Source organism: Syngnathoides biaculeatus, chromosome 15 (assembly GCF_019802595.1).
Source record: "Syngnathoides biaculeatus isolate LvHL_M chromosome 15, ASM1980259v1, whole genome shotgun sequence".
Taxonomy (NCBI): domain Eukaryota; kingdom Metazoa; phylum Chordata; class Actinopteri; order Syngnathiformes; family Syngnathidae; genus Syngnathoides; species Syngnathoides biaculeatus.
The window spans coordinates 3,225,606-3,245,871 of record NC_084654.1 but is presented as its reverse complement, the minus strand read 5'-3'; the positions used below and the strand labels follow the sequence as shown (position 1 = coordinate 3,245,871).

At 39.7% G+C, this 20,266-nt stretch overlaps 1 protein-coding gene and 1 long non-coding RNA gene across 7 annotated transcripts in view; one reads left to right on the top strand and one right to left on the bottom strand.

Annotated features, from left to right (window-relative positions):
- The window catches only part of nrxn3a (neurexin 3a), a 189,936-nt gene that overhangs the window by 58,687 nt on the left and 110,983 nt on the right, over window positions 1-20,266 (bottom strand). For 5 of the 6 annotated variants that reach the window (XM_061843922.1, XM_061843919.1, XM_061843920.1 and 2 more), the window contains 4 exons: window positions 10,461-10,664; window positions 6,028-6,147; window positions 5,669-5,789; window positions 3,215-3,475 (listed from right to left, as the gene is read on the bottom strand). In XM_061843922.1, coding sequence (XP_061699906.1) covers window positions 3,215-3,475; window positions 5,669-5,789; window positions 6,028-6,147; window positions 10,461-10,664 — 706 coding nt within the window. Of the gene's footprint in view, window positions 1-3,214; window positions 3,476-5,668; window positions 5,790-6,027; window positions 6,148-8,429; window positions 8,457-10,460; window positions 10,665-20,266 lie in introns of all 6 variants that reach the window. The other variant, XM_061843918.1, reaches the window with a different exon arrangement.
- Window positions 1-20,266, top strand: part of LOC133513294 (uncharacterized) — a 64,957-nt gene that overhangs the window by 20,917 nt on the left and 23,774 nt on the right. The window lies entirely within an intron of this gene.

Here is a 20,266-nt window from a genome sequence, read left to right as displayed (position 1 = left end):
CAGTAGGGATGGGGTCTTGGAATCGAACTCATCATTCATCTTCCTCCAAACACGGGTAATGGAATTATGACCAAAAAGTTCCATTTTGGTCTCATATGACCACAAAAATTTCTCCCATGACTCCTCTATATCATCCAAGTGGTCATTGGCAAAGTTAAGACGGGCCTTTAGATGTGCTGGTTTAAGCAGGGGAACCTTCCGTGCCATGCATGATTTCCAACCATGACATCATAGTGCAGTCACGCAAATTTGAAAAATGTATGGGTGTGGTCAGTCATGCTCGCAGATAAAGTTGCGGGTGTGAATCAGGATGGACTCTCAAGACCTTAAAATAATTGACTGGATTAATATAACATAACTGTAAATAAAAAATAAAATAAAGAAATACATAACTAAAATTTCAAACTCAGAAATGATAATTTCCAATTTCAACTGATATTAATAGAACATGATATAAAACAGTATTTAAAATTATTCAGCAATAAAAATTCTTGATCTGACAAACTTTATCTGAAGAAAAGTTAAATGCTCTGGCTTGTCAATGATTGAACACAAATGCTCTATACCCGCAATGTTTTGAAAATGCTGAAAGTTTAGTTCAACATAATTGCCGTGAGTGGCAACAAGCTAGCGATACATTGTAACAAACATTACTGTCGGCAATCGTGATGTTTTGTTGTGGTGGGGCACGCATAGCGGGACTGCCCTAAATTAGAGGCCGGCTTGCGAGAATGCGCCTTTATGTGCACGTGCTCGACGTATTGGCCGGACCTGAATCAAACGACGAGGTGGATGATAGTCAAATGTCTTTTTTTTAGGGAGGGCACGCCGTCACACTGCCTCGTGATCAATGCAATGAACACTCCTGATGTAACTGAATTTCTTTTGACATGGCTCATTATGTTGATGACTTCCGAAGTAAATGTGCTCGCAGTACGTGAAGCAGCTCTGAACATACGCTTTTGGCCTAATTTCCGTACATGCTCAGTACGGTTAACTTGCATTTCCTGTTTCCAGGTGAATACTGGTTGTTTTGGACCAGGCTTGTTTAGTTAACAACGTTTATGAAATAAACACGTAAATTAATGTCAAGACTACACAAAATAACCGACGTCTTTCAATATCTATTATTTCTACTCGTAAAAATTTTACGCGCGTGAGTTTTCATGCTCGACTGTGCAGATTTGCAAGCACGGAGGCGCGCGAGCGCGGTCGCGCTCGTCAAACGTGAGTGACTGCATAGTGTATTACGTAGGGTCACCTTGGAAACGATGTGCCCAGCTCTTTTCTGGTCATTGATCCGGTCCTGTCGTGTAGTCCTGGGCTGATTCCTCACCTTTCTTAGGATCATTGAGACCACTAGAGGTGGTATCTTGCATGGGGCTCCACTCCGAAATTGACCATCATGTTTAGCTTCCTCCGTTTTTTAATGATTGCTCCAACAGTAGACTTTTTATCACCAAGCTGCGTGGCAATTTCTCCGGAGCCCTTTCCACAGCTGTGTGGGGTTGTACATTTTTGTCTCTGGTGTTTTTTGACAGATCTTTGGTCTTGACCATGTTACAAGTTTGAGTCCTTCTGATTGTATGGGGTGAACAGGTGTCTTTATAGAGCTAACGAACCTCCCACATGTGCATCTGATTCAGGATAATACATGGAGTGGAGGTGGTCTTTTTAAAGACGGACAAACAGGTTTCTGACGGTCAGAATTGTAGCTGATAGGTGTTCAAATACTTATTTGCAGCTGTATCACACAAATAAAACGTTAAAAATCATATATTGTGATTTCTGGATTTTTCTTTTTAGATTGTCTCTCTCACAGTGGACATGCACCGACGACGAAAATTTCAGACCCCTCCATGATTTCTAAGTGAGAGAACTTGTAATATAGCAGGGTGTCCAAATACTTATTTTCTTCACTGGATGTTGTCACATGATGCCTCCTTAACATTTATGTATGCTCCCTTAAAAGGCTACTGACACCTAAAGCATGATTTTTCATATGTTTTTAATGAAAATAAGGCAGCCGGAATGGACCCATCGATTTTTTTCACCACGTCATGATGTTTGTCGTATATGGATTTTTGTATCTCCCACCTTGAAAATCCTCTCGAGGCATTCGTTTGGAGAAGAAGCAGGAAATGACGTTTTTTCATGAAGCACACACTGGCGGTTTTGTGTGTTTATACCGTTTTACCATCGTGAAAGTAGCTGTTTTTTTCTGCATGTTAGCCAAAATGGTGTGTTGTTGTATTGCTGGATATTGCTCGAACACTCGGGAGGATGGATTCACTCTTCACACTTTTCCAAAAGACTTCGTCATGAAAAATGGATTGCGCAGGTGCAAAGGATGAGAGCTTCGTGGGTTCCAAATGACAGGTAGGTGTGTATCGAGCCATTAGAAAAAATAATAGTTGGGGGGACGTAATCCTTCTTTCAGTCGCTCGCGGCCGGCCCCAGCTATATCATCGCTTGCAAATGAGTACTCTACATACTGTCATACCTAGTGTCGGGGGTTCTGTTGTTTGTTAGAAGTGATCCATATATCATCTAAATAGGGCTAGAATATAGGGTAATATTTCCCTAGTCAGTTCACTCGATTGTGAGATGTTCTCTTCTTCGAAATGAGCTTCTGTGTCAGAAGAGGCATCGGAAAAATCCGAAAATCTCTGTTGTTCATCTCCCATAGCAGGTGGTACAGTGTCTTCTCAATAGCGACTGTCCCAATGTGACAGCTGTAAATTATGTAGCAGGCAATATGGCTACCACTTGGATGTCGAGTGAGAATTCCGTCCACAAGTTTGCGCATGAATGACATGCTCTCCGCTCATATTAATATTTTCATATAGACATTGAAGTGAATAATATTATATGTAATTTTCATAATATCTAGTTTACAATGTATATATGGATGTCAGTGGCACTTTAAGTATGAAGTCCTAAAGGTGGTCCTGCTGTGCACGTGCCTGTTATAGATAGCGTTGGTGTGGAACTGCTGTGCATTATGTGGATAGTTGATTTTAGTTCCAAATGTCAGAATAATGCAGTGGAGAAATACCACAATTATATAGTAGATATTCATTTTCAAACCTCTATGAGAGTGTCAATCTAAAATTAGAAATATGATCTTTGTAATACCATATTGTTTTAATGTTTATCTCATTTTGGATCTTGTGAGATGTCAGGAGAAGGAAATTAACATTTTCAGACCTACCCTTTCACCATCTCTACAGCAATAAAATCACTCCCATCTCCTGAGTTGAATAGTATGAAGCCATCGGGGGAAGTGGTCTTGAACTGGAAGAAGAGGTGCATGGACGTGTAGGCCTGGAGGGTGGCTAGGCTGAGATAGCTACTCTTAGATTTAAAGGTGACTGGGTCAGCAATAATGGAACGTATCCCAAAGCGGGCATTAAGCTCGCAAAAATCAATGTCTCCATTTTTGCACAGGTCAATGTAGAGCATGCCATTGAATCTGAAAAAAGGAAAGGAACAGAAACTTAGTAAAATATAGGCATTTTTAAAAAATATACTGTATGTTTTTATGGAAAAATGTGTGAAGTGATGGACAATAAGAGAAATGTGATAATCACAGAACCAGATGAGCCAGCATCAATTGTACATGTGCATTAACAAAAAACGAGCTTGAATTGTCTTAAGGTGAAGTGAAATGGAGAAAGGGGATAAGGAATAGAACATAAAAATAGGGCACAATCAGACTCTCTGTGAACTAAATCGACAAATGAGTTCTGTATAAGGTATTTACTTGAGAACCTTTGTAACAAGAAATGATTGACAAAACCGTAGTAAGGTTTAATGATGCAGAAACTGACTGAATAGGTAGATGATTAACAAAGTCACAAATAATTTAAGATATATTTTGACTTAAATTATTTCATTGAGAAAATCTTCACTTTATTCATTTAAAGGTTAAGTAGATACAGTAGTTGATTGAAGCATGCAGTCAATCTGCATGTATGAATTGAAAAAGGAACACTCAAGCCTCTCACAATTTATGTTTTTGAAAAATATATTTTTCATTAGGCAATGTATGCTGTGCAAAGGTTCCCCCCCCCCTTTTTTTTAACAGCAAATAAAATGTACTACGATGTTGCAACATCTTTCAAAACTTGTCCAACTTCGTCTTCTTTTCCTTTCGGCCTATCCCATTAGGGGTTGGCACAGTGTGTCATCTTTTTCCATCTAAGCCTATCTCATGCATCTTCCTCTCTAACACCCACTGTCCAATCAACTTTTAAAAAGAGTTATATCATATTATTGATCATAGCATGTATACTGTATATATTTTTTACATAATTGACTGCTGGACTGTGTTTGAAATCGGGACCCATGGAAGAAAGGGGAGGGCTTCCTAATCCCTGAATTATTTTAAGGTTCTGTTACAATACTTCAGTTTTGCGATCTGGTGACATTGTACAGGGGTAATGCCCTCATTTTTTTGTATTTAATTCAGTTTACTTGTTTTCAGCAAGTCTCCCTATCCACGTCCCTGTATGCAAATTGTGTCTTGCGTCATCAAAATTAATTTTCCAGTGCTGAGTGCGTGTATTATTTTTACATTTGTGTGACAGTCAAACATGCCAAAATGGTTAATAAACGATGCCTGTACAATTAATAAGAATTTAATTTTGACGACAGTTTGAAGCTTAATAATGACATCCATCATATTGTGTACACGGAGCTAGCGTATCTGTCTGCCCATGAACTGATCAAATTCCCCAAAAACATGTTAAACCAGTGGACAACTGCGGTGGATTTAGACACGATTCCACAATGCTCAAGTTTAGACTGTCATTCTGCTGCCAAATTGGCACACTGGCTTGGCACATGTGAAAGCACGCACAGTGAGCTTTGTGCTTGCACAAACATCAAGATACACTGGATTTTATGCTAAACTGCACTTGTACATTCTACAAAAATAGAGCTCATTGTTTTGAAAATTCAGTGGTTCCCTGTAATTCAGTGCTTCTCAAAGACTGGGATAGGGGGGTGCAGGGCTATGCTGGGGGGTAGGGAGTGGTGACCCTGGGGAACATGCTTTTTTGTTTTGAGTGGCATTGTCATTGTCAGTGTGCACAGGGGGTGTTAGTTGTAGCTATTAGGTGTAGTGTTTTTTTATTGCACCAATCAGGTGAAGTTGTTATTATTTATTCATTTTATCTGATTTTAATAATAATTTAACTTTAATAAGTTAGCCAAAAATGTTTACAGTTTAAACAAGGACTTTTGTTATTTAAGGCAAATTGATGCGCTTAAAATCTTTTCTGTTACAGACTAAAAAACACTGTTAATAAAGGTATTTTCTAATTTATTTTTTATTTTCAGTGATGTGAATAAGGATACAATGTTCAGCAGAGCTCTACATACAACAATCTTATAGACAGATGATAATATTTATAGTCGTGGTAGAGAGTGGGACGGCGGCGCAAATTGTTTTCTACTTGCAAGGGGGGGGGGCGTGAGAAAAAAATAATTGATAAGCACTGCTGTAATTTGATAGTTTCATTTCTGACGAATCAACTTCAATGTCTACTTCAGCCAATTTGTCGGGTTTGTTTTGCAACATAACCGTTGTGGAATTCCAGAGTGGTGCCACTCATTTAAAAACTATATACAAATATGAACAACTTCTGATAACTTTCAATACCTGAGGCTCTGCAGATGACCAATGAAGCTGGATGGGATGCTTGAAACAAATCTGCGCTCTGTCATGACGCCTGTTTCAATGTTGTGGAACTCCAGACGTGTGTGGTCACCCACCATTTGGCCTGAAGATGGGAAGGGCCCAGGGGATGGGTTGAAAAGAAAGACAAAAACAAAAAAGAAAAGAGAACACTGTCTGACACTAACAGAAAAGGGCTGATTTAAGGAGAAAATTAAATTAACAAAATTAGGGCGATGCAAGCAGCCACTCCTAATCACATGCCAGCAAGTTTGCTTTAAAGCAGAATTGCATCGCTACTATGGGTAAAAACAAAATGAGGCCAGATTTATGCAGGTAAATACCTTCTGCTACATCATCATCAACGATTAGATTGTAGGTTTTGCCGCGACGCACCACACGTACTGTATGCCATTCATTATCATTGAGCTTTTGCCCAGCATACAGCATCTCCGGTCCTTTGCCTGAGAACAATCACAAAGTTAAAGACATTCTGAACCCCAAACCAATCCTTTAGTTTCCCACCATTTCAGCTAGAGTGGCAGAAGATGCCTTTAAAGCTACTTTACAATCTAATCGTCTGGGAAACAAAGGTTTGGTTCAAACAGTGAAATACACTGGACAAATATACTCTAGGTACTTCGGAACACGCCTGCACTTTTAGTTGATCAGTGATGGCTCTCACATACAGCGTATAGTAATGTAACTAAAAGATAGATAGTTTTCCACAACCACAAGCCCAACATTCTATTTCTCTTTATTACATTTGAGAATGTCTCCATTATCACTGTTACTTATCTGAGTTAGCTTCCCAAAATGATCATCTTCAGCATGCATATGAAAACACATTTTTAATGGTTTCCCACTTACTACAGTACATATATTTTCTTATTAGTCTGCCATTTCTCCCTCGCAGAGGGGAGACAGATAGTTTACTATGCAAAAGTTCATTCCAAAGCTGAAGTGATAATTTAAAATTGTGAAAAGATTAATATTAAATACTATACCCTCAAAAAAGAAAAAGCTTTCACAACTCATCTTCCACATTCTGCTGTAAAAGTGAAATAATCTGATCTTGGTTGTCTCGAGAGTGAGTTTACACAACCAAGTAAATCTGCATACTGTATTTCTGAAAATGTGTCTGTTTGTTCTGAGTTTTGTTGAAATTTTATGTTATGGGGTACGAAGGCTTGGGCTATTTGTGTTTTGTGATGTTACCACCACATGAGACATATAAAGGAAAGACTTGTTTATTGCAGAGGCTATAGTCCAGAAAAGTGTAAAAAGGCATGTCCTGCCTTAAGTTTTGGAACCTTTCCTCACACTGACAGTGCTTGCATGGTTTTCTGCAAAAACCATTAAGCATTGTGGTGACATTGACATGTAGTTTGTTTTCTGCTAAGATTAAGATCCATGTTTCCCATATGTGGATCATTGCTGAATCTGGCTGCATTCATACAGCTAGAAAGCTAACTGTGTCAGAGATTGTCAGGTGCATGATCATTCCACTGCCTCCTGTGCATCTGCTACTGCCATCCATATAAGCCTTGTATGTCATGTCATTATTGGGCAGTTCATTGTGTGAATTAGTTGTGCCTCGCTGCCCCATAGTCAAATCTTGTATTTCATATTCAATGCTTTTTTTTTTTACTCAAAGTAATCTGATCTAGTGGAAGTGGCGGTGGATCAACTGGTAAAGCATTGGCCTCACAGTCCTGAGGTCCCGAGTTCAATCCCAGACCCGCCTGTGTGGAATTTGCATGTTCTCCCCATGCCTGTGTGGGTTTTCACCGGGCACTCCGATTTCCTCCCACATCCCAAAAACATGCAACATTAATTGGACACTCTAAATTGCCCCTAGGTGTGGCTGTACGTCTCGATGTGCCCTGCGATTGATTGGCTGGCAATTGGGTTCAGGGTGTACCCTGCCTCCTGCCCGTTGACAGCTGGGATAGATTCCAGCACTCCCCGCAACCCTTGTGAGGATAAGTGGCTAAGAAGATGGATTGATGGATAATCTCATCTTGTTTCATAGACCTTGCCTTTTTGCCTCACGTCTTTGATACTGTCGCCTTTTTTGGACTACCTACCTGTGTACTAACCTTAGGCTGAAATTAAAGTTCCCTGGTAACAACGTTTTGCTTTGCACTCGTTGCATTTGGGTCCTATCCCTTGTCCCTGCTTGTGACAGAGCTAATGAAAAAAAAAACTGGAATACACTGAATTCTACGACATGTGAACTGTGATATAGCAGGCAGTATTATTAAATTTGGCAGTTTATTCAATCACTGTGAATGTGAATGAAAATACAATCATGACTTTGTGAGGGCCTTGCTTTTTTTGTTTTTTAAAACTGGGCTCGATAAACATGTAGCTAACCTCTCGCTCTGTGTTGAGTTGTCTTAGTATTGGTACAACTAGGGTTAGGGTTTGGGTGAGCAGTGGTTAATTTTAATGAGATAAGACCACCTGCTTCGAAGCAGTGTAGTTTGGGTCAGGTAAATTTATAGGGGATATACAGAAAAGTTTGCTGTAATTCTTGCTCCTTGACAAATGCAAGTCAGAAATACTCTATTATGCCACCTGGAAACTGTTTTAATTGGGGAATAAATACTAAATATATCTCCTTTAAGGGAAAGTGGAAGGTGGTGCAAAAGACAAAGAAAAGCAGTTTTGATACACTGCATCAACATGACCAACACATCATCAACATAGAAAGCAAAATGAAACTTGAGTGGTAACTTACTGGAGTTACAGTTTATCCTGATACAGTCTAGATGGGGAAGAATAAATGACAGATGAAATTGCATCCTTCAAGGTTACAGCTGCAGACATCCATAAACAAAAGTTCCACCCTTCCGGGGACGTACACATGGAGAAAGACGGCCATTTTATTACTCCCAAAGTTATATGTAAGACATTATTTTTTTGTTACAAAAAAGCCCTAATTTAGAGAAAGGAATGCTATGCGTGTGTAAGTGTATTTGTGTTTGCATGTGTGTTTTCAGCCATTGTTTTGTTGAGTGCGACTGCTAACCACAGTTTGTAAGCGTTACTTATTGAGAGACAATACTAACAGTAAAATGGCCACTTTTAGTACCAGCTGCATTTGATTTCCAACCCACAAAATCAGACATGGATTGGACTGATTTCCCTTTAGTAATGAACTAAATTTGTGCATCAATAGACTAACAGGATTGTAAAATTGACAGTTGTCCTGTCAGGATATTAAGGGTTGGTTACCATGTGGCTGATAGTTTCATGTGTCGTCAACCGCAACAGAAAAGTGGGAGCAAACAGCCACGATCCAGTCAGCACCAGCACCATGCAGAGGCACAGGACCCCGGCCATCAGATTTGCTATTCTAAAATATACTTATAAATACGGGTATATCCATATATAATGTGTGTGCGGGGGGGGGGGGGGTGTGCTCGTGTCTTTGTATGAAACTTTACTGGGCATTGAAAAATAACGATTGTAAATGTATAAATGTGTCTTGAGAGAGAACTCAACATCTGCTGTGATTGCATTATGGTCCAATGTATCATTTGTATTAGTCATTGCGTTAATCCTGCAATTTGAGTTGTTTGACCAATGGAAAAGGCTTTTGGGGTCACAGCCAGCTGTTGGTTTTGCTGGGCTCTGTTGTCGGGCTGTTCGCCTGACGGGCCGCAGGCTTAAGGCCTTTGAAGGGGTGAATACCATCTTTTGACAAAAGCATAATGGAAAATGGTGTTGACAGCTACATAGAAAACCAAAATTTCCACAAACCATAGTCAGCAGATGACACAAATCACTCGAGAAATGTGAGAGAAAAGATTTACTAAACAACAGAGTAATGTGAAGTCAGTAAACATAACATTATGTAAGTCACCTCTTAGAAAGTCTCAGCACATTTCTTTTCTAGGAATTTGGAAATTAGACTTTAAAGCCCTAGGCTCGTCACAATCGTCTGGAAACGTGTTTTGCCTTTTTAGTGCTGTGACTTCCAGAAAAGATTTTTGAAGAAGAATATGGGTGTTACTGTGGCTTGACTTTTGAAAACATTGAAATGAAATGAAATGTTGTGATACTATAGACTAAAACGTCTTTGAAATGTACAGTAGAACCTCAAACCTTTGAGAGGATAACATTTGCCCAAAATGTTCTGAAAAGAATGTCTCTCATGATGTCACATGAGACATTTACATATCACACAGCCCTTTTGTATACTGCATGAGATGAGTCAGAAGAACGTGAAGAAAATAAAAATCCAAATATGCACCAAATTGGATACAAATAAAACGGTGTAGCGGTTCATGGTCCTTTGGTCCAGGCAGCGTAGGATTGATTCGTGCTCAGTGAAGGTGTTAGCTGGGATAGGCTCTCATGAACATTGTGAGGATAAAAGCTTAGACAATTAACAATTTTGCTACTTTATTGTTTTCTGATGGCATCATTCGGATGGAACCTTTTTGTTTGAAATATGAAGAAACTGTGGGTGGACCACTGCCTCAGAACGGATTGTGATTTGCCCTTTGAGGTTCCACTGTAGTTGTACAATGAAAACTTTTGGTAGTTTTAGGTTTGCCCGAACTCCATGGACACTCATGCAAATTGAATAATGCTGGTCTGACTGAAGCTAATATGAACCTTAAAGGGATTCAAGTATGGTATCTGATGAGAAGCTGGACAAAAACGATTGAAAAGGTCCAAGGAAATATTAGCACTCAATGGCAAACCATCTCATGAAGAGAGTGGTGGTGCACTCACAGATGAAGAAGGATGTCTACGATACCTAGATTAACCGTGAGTTTGACGCGGCCTCCATCCAGTTCGAGTCTGAGGGTGTCGGCTGAGTCTCGGGAAGTAGTGGCCATAAGGAGGCCATAAGCCCTCTGGGAGCGAAAACGTAGCGAAACATCCTCTGCTTCAGTGTGCATGATGGTTGGCATCACAACTTTCATATACATGCTCCCATCATAGGAAAGGATCGAAGCCTCTGAAAGAGAGGTTGATAGATCTGTTCAAAACGTTATTTTACAGGTAGAGATTTTTGTACCCACTCAAGACACTTTTTCTCATTGTTTGGATAATTCATATTTGGACTATTCTTGTATTCACCTGCAAAGATTTACTCAAAATTTACTTTCTAAATCACAAATACAGTATATGTAAATCCAGGTTTTTCCATCCTAATCAACTTAAGTTGCCCGTGGGTTTTTTCCAGGCAGTCTTCATTCCTCGTCAACTCACAAAACATCCATGTTACATTAATTGAAGATTCTAAATTGTCCATGAGAACACTGGATGTTTGCTTACAATGCCATAAAAAAATCCCCTCTATTAAATTAGTTGCTTGCATAATTTCCCCACTTTTATATTTAAAATGATCAAAGAAAAATAAAGATTAGTCAAAGACAACCCAAGAAAATATAAAATCAATTTTTTTAAAATAGTGATTTTATAATTGCGTGCAGAAAAAAACAGTCAAAAAGACAACAATAAAAAAATACCGTAATTTCTCGAGTATAATGTGTCCTGAGGTACAGTGAAGAAAATGAGTATTTGAACACACTGCTATATTATAAGTTCTCCCACTTAGAAATCATGGAGGGGACTGAAATTTTCATTGGAGGTGTGTGTCCACTCTGAGAGATAATCTGAAAAGAAAAATCCAGAAATCACAATGTATGATTTTTTTTCAAAAAAATGTATTTGTATGATACAGCTGCAAATAGGTATTTAAACACCTATCCATCAGCTCGAATTCTGACCGTCAAAGACCTTTTAGTCCACCTTTAAAAGTCCACCTCCACTGCATATAGTATCCTTAATCAGATGCTCCTGTTTGAGGTTGTTAGCTGCATCAAGACACCTTTCCACCCCATACAATCAGTAAGATTCAAACTTGTAACATGACCAAGACCAAAGAGTTGTCCAAAGACACCAGAGACAAAATTGTACAACTCCACATGGCTGTAAAGGGCTACAGAGAAACTGCCAAGCAGCTTGGTGAAAAAAGGTCCACTGTTGGCGCAATCATTAGAAAATGGAAGAAGCTAAACATGACGGTCAATCTCAATTGGAGTGGAGCCCCTTGCAAAATATCACCTCGTGGGGTCTCCCTGATCCTTAGAAGGTGAGGAATATGCCCAGGACTACACGACAGGACTTGCTCAATGACCTGAAAAGCGCTGGGACCACCGTTTCCATGGTGGCTGTTGGTAATATACTAAGACGTCATGGTTTGAAATCATGAATGGCACAGATGGTTCCCCTGCTGAAACCACCACATGTCAAGGCCCGTCTTAAGTTTGCGACTGACGATTAGATGATACAAAGGAGTCATGTGAGAAAGTTTTGTGGTCAGATGAAACCAAAATAGAACTTTTTGGTCATAATTCCACTAACCGTGTTTGGAGGAAGAGGAATGATGAGTTCCATCCCAAGAACACCATCCATACTGTGAAATATGGGGGTGGTAGCATCATTCTTTCGGGGTGTTTTTCTGCACATGGGACTGGATGACTGCACTGTATTAAGGAGAGGATGACTGCGGCCATGTATTGTGAGATTTTGGGGAACAACCTCTTTCGCTTGGTCAGAGCATTGAATATGGGTCATGGCTGGGTCTTTCAACATAACAATGACCTGAAGCACAGAGCCAGGAAAATCAAGGAGTGGCTCCAAAATAAGCATATAAAGGTTCTGTGGTGGCCTAGCTAGTCTCCAGACCTAAACCCAATAGAAAACATTTGGAGGGAGCTGAAACTCCATGTCTCTCACTGACAGCACGGAAAATCTGTGTGGAGGAGTGGGCCAAAATTCCTCCTGCAGTGTGTGCAAACCTGGTGAACAACTATAGGACATTTTTGACCTCTGTAATTGCAAACAAAGGCTACTGTACCAAATATTAACATTGGTTTTCTCTGATGTTCAAATACTTATTTGCAGCTGCATTACATAAATAAATCGTTAAAGAAATCATACATTGTGATTTCTGGATTTTTCTTTTTAGATTATCTCTCACAGTAGACTTGCAGCTACGATGAAGATTTCAGACTACTCCATGATTTCTAAATGGGGGAACTTGCATTATAGCAGGGTTTTCAAATTTTTGTTTTCTTTACCGCATAACCCCCAAAGTTCCGGGTCGCAGGGAAAGTAGCTTCAGCAGGGTTACCCAGACTTCCCTTTCCCACCCACTTCTTCCAGCTCTTCCAGAGGGTTCTTGAAGTGTTCCCAAGCCAGCCGAGAGACATAGTCTCGCCAGCGTGTCCTGGGTCATCCTCGGGGTCTCTTTCCGGTGGGACATGCCCGGAACACCTCATCAGGGAGGCGTCCAGGAGGCATTAGAATCAGATACCCCAACCACCTCATCTGGCTCCTCTCACTGCGGAGAAGCAGCTCGACACTGAGCCCCTCCCGGAGATCGAGCTTCTCACACTATCACTAAGGTAAAGCCCGGACACCCTGTGGAGGAAACTCATTTCGGCCGCTTGTATCTAGGATCTTGTTCTTTCGGTCATGACCCACAGTTCATGCCCATAGGTGAGGGTAGGAACGTAGATGGACCGGTAAATTGAGAGCTTTGCCTTTGGACTTAGCTCCTTCTTTACCACAACGGACCGATACAAAGTCTGCATCACTGCAGACGCTGCACCGATCAGTCTGTCGATTCCCGCTCCATTCTTCCCTCACTTGTGAACAAGACCCCACGATACTTGAACTCCTCCACTTGGGCCAGGATCTCCTCCCCGACCTGGACAGGGCACCCCACCCTTTTCCCCAAAAGTTGACCTAAAACAATCAGGAAAACCCTTCTACCAATGTACAATGCGCATCACCAATTTGCCACTACCCATGTGCTCAGAATATTAGTAATGATCTGTAATTATATTTTGTTAGGTTTGTACTTGTATTGTTTTTCAAAAAAACTCTCCGTACAACAATCATTAATAATAATCATTGTGGATGTGCTAATGTCGCGGTCATATAATCTCGGGACAGGCCCATATGATGATCTGTGCACCACCATGCTTCACTGTCTTCTCTATGTACCATGGCTTGAATTCAGAGTTTGGGGGTCATCTCACAAACTTTTTTTTTAAAGAAAAAACAATTTTACTCTCATCAGTCCACAAACTGTTCCTCCAGTTGGTGTGTTCTCTGGCAAATTCTGCACGTCTTTTTTTATTAGAAGTACTTTGTGGGGGACTTTTGAAAATAGATTAGATTCACACAGACATTTTCTCCCTGTCACAGTACTTACAGGTAACTCCAGAATTTTTGATGATCATCCTGGAGCTGATCACTGGCTGAGCCTTTGCCAATCTGGTTATTCTGCGATCCATTTTTGATGGTTGCTTTCTGTTTTCTGCCACATGTCTCTGGTTTTGGTCTCCATTTTAAGGCATTAGAGATTGTTTTAGCTGAACAGCCTATAATGTTTTGCACCTCTTTACAAGGTTGCACCTCTCCAATCAAACTTTTAATCAAAGTATTCTGTTTTATCTGACCAATGTGTTGAACAACACATTATCCTCAGTGTTTCAAGGAGAAATGCATGTTCAGCCGTTGCTGGCATCATCTTTAAAAAGGGGCCTCCTGATTCAGCACTGTTTTTCACAAAATTGATGATCTTACTGATTGAATGGCACATTGCAATTTTTTTTTAAACACACTCCTTTTAACAAATTGCCCAATTTCATACCCTTAAGAGTGTGGATATCATGTTGTTGGTTTTCTGAGCATCTACTGCACCTACTTGTAACTTGCTTGGCAGGTAGCAATGTTTTTTGTTTTTGAAAACGTGGATTAATCTGGTTAGTCATATTGGACTTCTATTATTTTTAACACTACTGTACAAGAGTTGCTCAAAGACATTGATATATATCAATATGCTAAAACCAAGGTATTCAATAACAGCCAAGAAGCTATTTCCCTTACTAGGTACCCTGTTAGCTGACAAAGGTGTAAACATATTGATATAAAATATCATTTTATACGTGAAACTGGAAATAAGGTCGAGTTGAAATAAATAAATTTCATGTTATGTGCGCCCTTACTCGTTGTGTCCTGCAGAAGGCAGTGTTACCCTGCACAAAATCTTATCTGTACTGTTCATCTTTAATATTCCGGTTCCGATTTAGTTCGTGTATATGAGGGAAAAAAATCAGATTAAAAATATGATTGGATAACGCTAAATACAAGAAGTTCTCCAAGAGTTTTTTTCAATGCCCCCTCCGCAAGACACTGCCTTCAACATGCCACCCCACCCTCACGCATTTAAGTAAAATGAAGCAGCATGTTTAGTTGGCTAATATTTACCTTTGTTTGATGTTATTAAAACTATGCCAACTTTATATATAGTGAGAGAGAGAGAGAGGGAGAGAGAGAGAGAGAGAGAGAGAGAGTGCAGGTCACTGAAAGTCATCACTGGTTAGGGTAAATTTAATTTACATAACTCCTTCACCGGAAAAGAAACTCGTAAGTGAGTTTTGGGACGACTCAAGATATTACAGTACACACTGGTGGCCAAACAGTGTTACTACTGGTTCTTTTCAAATGAAGGACTTGGACTGGACCTCCACAAGAAAGTTGGGTACGGTCACAATTCTGTTGCAGCAACCCCATGATGGATGGCTCTCTTGTGGAACTATGTTCTCAGAAACCTTTGTCAGCATCATTGGGTCAATCAAGTCAGCACCGTTCTGTTAAAATACAACATTATACAAATTGCGTGAAAAGCAGTTGTGAGCAGTCATAATAAGCTTTAAATGCAGTGCATGCCCAAGCCCTTCAATAAAATCATTGAAAATATTTATCTCTCAGTGTCCTTTGTTATACAATACCCTGTGCTCCTGTTTTTGTTTTCAATTCCTGTCTAATTTGTCCTGTTTTCCTTGCAAGAAGCTGGAAAGCCGACAGCTTGTTTCGTGCATGCGCAATGAGATACCAAGTAGTATTGTGAGTTCAAAGAGGCTGTTTAATGTACGTGCACATTTTGAATGGCAAAAAAAACTGTCAGTCAAGCAGCTTATCTGCCAGTGCGGGTAACTGGTTTATTAAAATTGTTTTGTGGGAAACTGTCAGTGGTTCAGTTAATCGTGGTGTCACAATGAGTGAAATTAATTTACTTCAGTCTGTTCGTTCAGTGCCATTTCCTCCTTTTGAGGAAAAGAACAATATAATTTGAAGTGGTTGGTCTACTCCTGAAGTAGTCATCACGAAAACAGGGAAGAATTTTGTCCGTCACTTTCAAGCTAGTACGTAAGAGAAACACAAATGTCTACCTGACTGTCCACAAGTTAGAAAACTTTACCCTGTCAATTTTTTTTTCCACAAAACACAGTCTGGACTACGACAGTTCATAATGATTTAAACAACCTTCACACTGCTATGAGCAAGCACGAGCGTGGATCTCCACACAAACCTTGTGTAGTAAAAAAATGTCACCGTATTCATTATTATTGGCAAATTTGTGGGCATGTGATTGTGTCATTTTACTGACCACGGAGCTGCTTACATTACACTGTGTGGTGCATCAACCTGCGTCAGTCCTGAATATTTCCGCTGTAACTTTGTAACTAGACTGTAAATTCCAATACATTATTGTTTGTATGGTGTGAGAGCGTCCATCAAAATTAAGTTGATATCTTCTTCTTTTCCTTTCGGCTTGTCCCGTTTGGGGTCGCCATAGCGTGTCATCTTAGATGAATGCACATTTGTTTGACACAGTTTTACGCCAGATGCCCCTTATTACGCACCACCTCTGCATTTGGCCAGGAAGAGAATCTTACAGCACCTGGTATTCCCACGCAGTCTCCCATCCAAGTACTAAAGGGCCAAACCCGCTTAGATCCAAGATCTGATGAGCTCGGGCGTTCACAGGATAGTATGGCTGTAAGCCAAAATCAAGTTGATATACAGGAGGAGTTGATAAAAAAACATCATGTCTTTTAAAATACCTCAAAATTTTTCACGTGTAGCTTCAGCATTACCACTGCAAAAGGTCACCGCTCGCGACTGGTGAAACGTAATTAGGTATTGAAAATAGGCAATAAAATCCATAGTCCAATTACAAATTCTTTCAACGAAATTATAAATTTTTAATTACATGGGAAATATTAAAGTAAAGATATGAATGTATAAGAAGATTAGATTAAAAAAGTAAGCTTCAATCTTAGCTTGCTCCACAACAGTCAAGTCACCAATCATTTGGGAAAAAAGACAAGAAATATGACAATAAGGGATCCCCAGTTTTTGTCTGATGAACAAAACAAAAAAAATGTTTTCTTAATGACTTTGGTGATACTAAAAATGCTATTTTCCAATGCCAAACTATTTCTCAGATAGGTGAGGGTATGGGGAGAAGCTAAGTGGGTTTTATCGCAAACGACACGAGAAAATGTTTCCAGTGTTTTCTTTCCATGCCTGCTTTAGTCTACTATGTTTTTCCTTCACATTATTTCCTAAAGTAAATACATATTACATAATATAATGTACAAAACCTGAAATGTATTGATATTGATTTGAAGAAATACAGTGAAGAAAATAAGTATTTGAACACCCTGCTGTATTGCAAGTTCTCCCACTTCGACATTATGGAGGGGCTGAAAATTTTCATCGTAGGTGCATGTCGATTGTTAGAGAGATAGTCTAAAAAGAAAAATCCAGAAATCACAATGTATGATTTTTTAATTATTTATTTGTGTGGTACACCTGCAAATAGGTATTTGAACACCTGAGAACACCAATGTACAGTAGCCTTTTTTTTTGCAATTACAGAGGTCAAACGTTTCCTGTAGTTGTTCACTAGGTTTGCACAAACTGCAGGAGGAATTTTGGCCCACTTTTCCACACAGATCTTCTCTAGATCAGACAGGTTTCTGGGCTTTTGCTGAGAAACATGGAGTTTAAATCTCCATCCAAAGATTTTCTATTGGGTTTAGGTCTGGAGATTGGCTAGGCCATGCCAGAACCTTGATATGCTTTTTACAGAGCCACTCCTTGGTTTTCCTGGCTGTGTGCTTTGGTTTTCCTGGCTGTGTGCTTTGGGACATTGTCATGTTGAAAGACCCAGTCACGACCCATCTTCAATGCTCTGACTGAGGGAAAGAGGTTGTTCCCCAAGATCACACAATATATCCTCTCCTTAATACAGTGCAGTCATCCTGTCCCATGTGCAGAAGAACACCCCCAAACCATGATGCTACCACACCCATGTTTCACAGTAGGGATGGTGTTCTTGGGATGGAACTCATCATTTGTCTTCCTCCAAACACGGTTAGGGGAATTATGAACAAAAAGTTCAATTTTGTTCTCATCTGACCACAAAACTTTCTCCCATCACTCCTCTGTATCATCCAAATGGTCATTGGCAAACTCAAGACTTGACATGTGCTGGTTTAAGCAGGGGAACATTCAGTGTCATGCATGATTTCAAACCATGAGGTCTTAGTGTATTACCAACAGTCGCCTTGGAAACGGTGGTTCCAGCTCTTTTCAGGTCATTGACCAATTCCTGTCGCGTAGTCCTGAGCTGATTCCTCACCTTTCTAAGGATCATTGAGACCCCACGAGGCGATATTTTGCATGGGGCTCCACTTCGATTGACATTGACTGTGATGTTTACCTTCTTCCATTTTCTAATGATTGCTCCAACAGTGGACCTTTTTTCACCAAGCTGCGTGGCAATTTCTCCCTAGCCCTTTCCAGCCGTGTGGAGTTGTACAATTTTGTCTCTGGTGTCTTTGGCCATGTTACAGGTTTGAGTCTTACTGATTGTATGGGGTAGACAGAAGTCTTTATGCAGCTAACGACCTCACACAGGTGCATCTGATTCAGGATAATACATGGAGTGGAGGTGGTCTTTTTAAAGGTGGACGAACAGGTTTCTGACGGTCAGAATTGTAGCTGATAGGTGTTCAAATACTTAATTGGAGCTGTATCACACAAATAAATCGTTAAAAATCATATATTGTGATTTCTGGATTTTTCTTTTTAGATTGTCTCTCTCACAGTGGACATGCACTTACGATTAAAATTTCAGACCCCTCCATGATTTCTAAGTGGGAGAACTTGCAATATAGCAGTGTGTTCAAATACTTATTTTCTTCACTGTATCAATGGGAGGTCTAGTGGAGGGACAAAATGCTGAAGAAGAAGATGGAGATGACGAATCCAGAGTCAGCAGATTACCAAACAAAGAAAATTTAAGATTCTAGCAGATATCCAGAAAGAGCGGAGTGAGTTGGGAACCAGAGCTTCAAAAACCACAATATTCAGACAGATCCAGGAGATGGACTACAATGGTAGAGTTTCTTGGGTTAAGCCACTTCTGAGCCTACGTAGGAAGCTTAACAACTGGGTCAAGGAGAAGAAGGAGTGGCCTGTTGTCCAATGGATGAAAGTAAAGTGCCCTTCATTCGGGAATCAAGGGAATTCAGGAGTCATTCTGTCAAACCAACATTACAAAATGACTAATAATGGGTGGTAATTTACTGTCATGAAATGATTTTCTTGTAATTAAATTACTTCACCCACACCAAATATTTCAAGCATGATTCAACAGGACAGCAGCCTGTTTAAATACAGTCGCTATATGAGGGACGAAAATGGGATTCAGTGGTATCGCAATTCAGGATTTTAATGCTATAGTCTAACAGTGCAACCGTGAAAGAGCACATTTATCTTATAATCTGATCCGGACATTATGTGTTGTCTGTCTCAGAAGTGTTATCTGTCACTTGGGGCCAATGTTTTTTCTTTTTAGATAACTATTGGCTGTCATCTATTTCTAGTACTGTGTCAAAGCACACACACATAACCCCCTTTGAAAAAAAACTAGCTTTTGGATTCAGATATACTGTGCACGATAGCGACGTGGAGTCAATGTCTTTTGCGGAGCTGATCAATGACGTCATTGATTGGAACTGTGAATTATGACATCTAAGGTGATCACCCAATCAGCATAAAATGGCAATTATCATCTGATTCTAATCAGGCTGATAAAATCGGCTTAAAGTCTCTTGAAAATTTCAAGTTTTCTGGGAAAAGGAACAAAATTCACACGACATTTTCTGATCCTTTTATAGTCAAAATAAGCAAAAAAGTCCAAGCAGACATTTTGAGGCTTAGATGTAAAAGTTAACTAAGTAAGACGAGTGAACCATGTAAGGGCAGTGGTAAACAGTGTACAAACATTTTGTCGTGTTCTTCAGAATTAGTATTTAGTATACACAAAAGGAAAAAATTAGGCAATTTTGTAACCTATCCCCCCTCCCTGCTTTCACCTGAACAAGCATGTGAAATGCCAGACTGTCTTTTTTTTTTTAAAAAGATTATCCTAAAAAACAAAACAAAAAAAAACCTTAGGTCTGAAATGTGTTATGAGTGTATATGTCCCAATAATACTGATCATATATGACATGACATCTGAGCTTCTGAGAACGTGGCCCTATATCAGCAGTGGAACATAATCCAAATGTGTGTGGTGTTCAGTGTTGGGAGTAACAGAACACAGCACACACAATATGACCTAAAATATTAAATGTTTTTTTTTCTCTTTATGCGTAGGTTCAGTCACTGCTAAAAAAT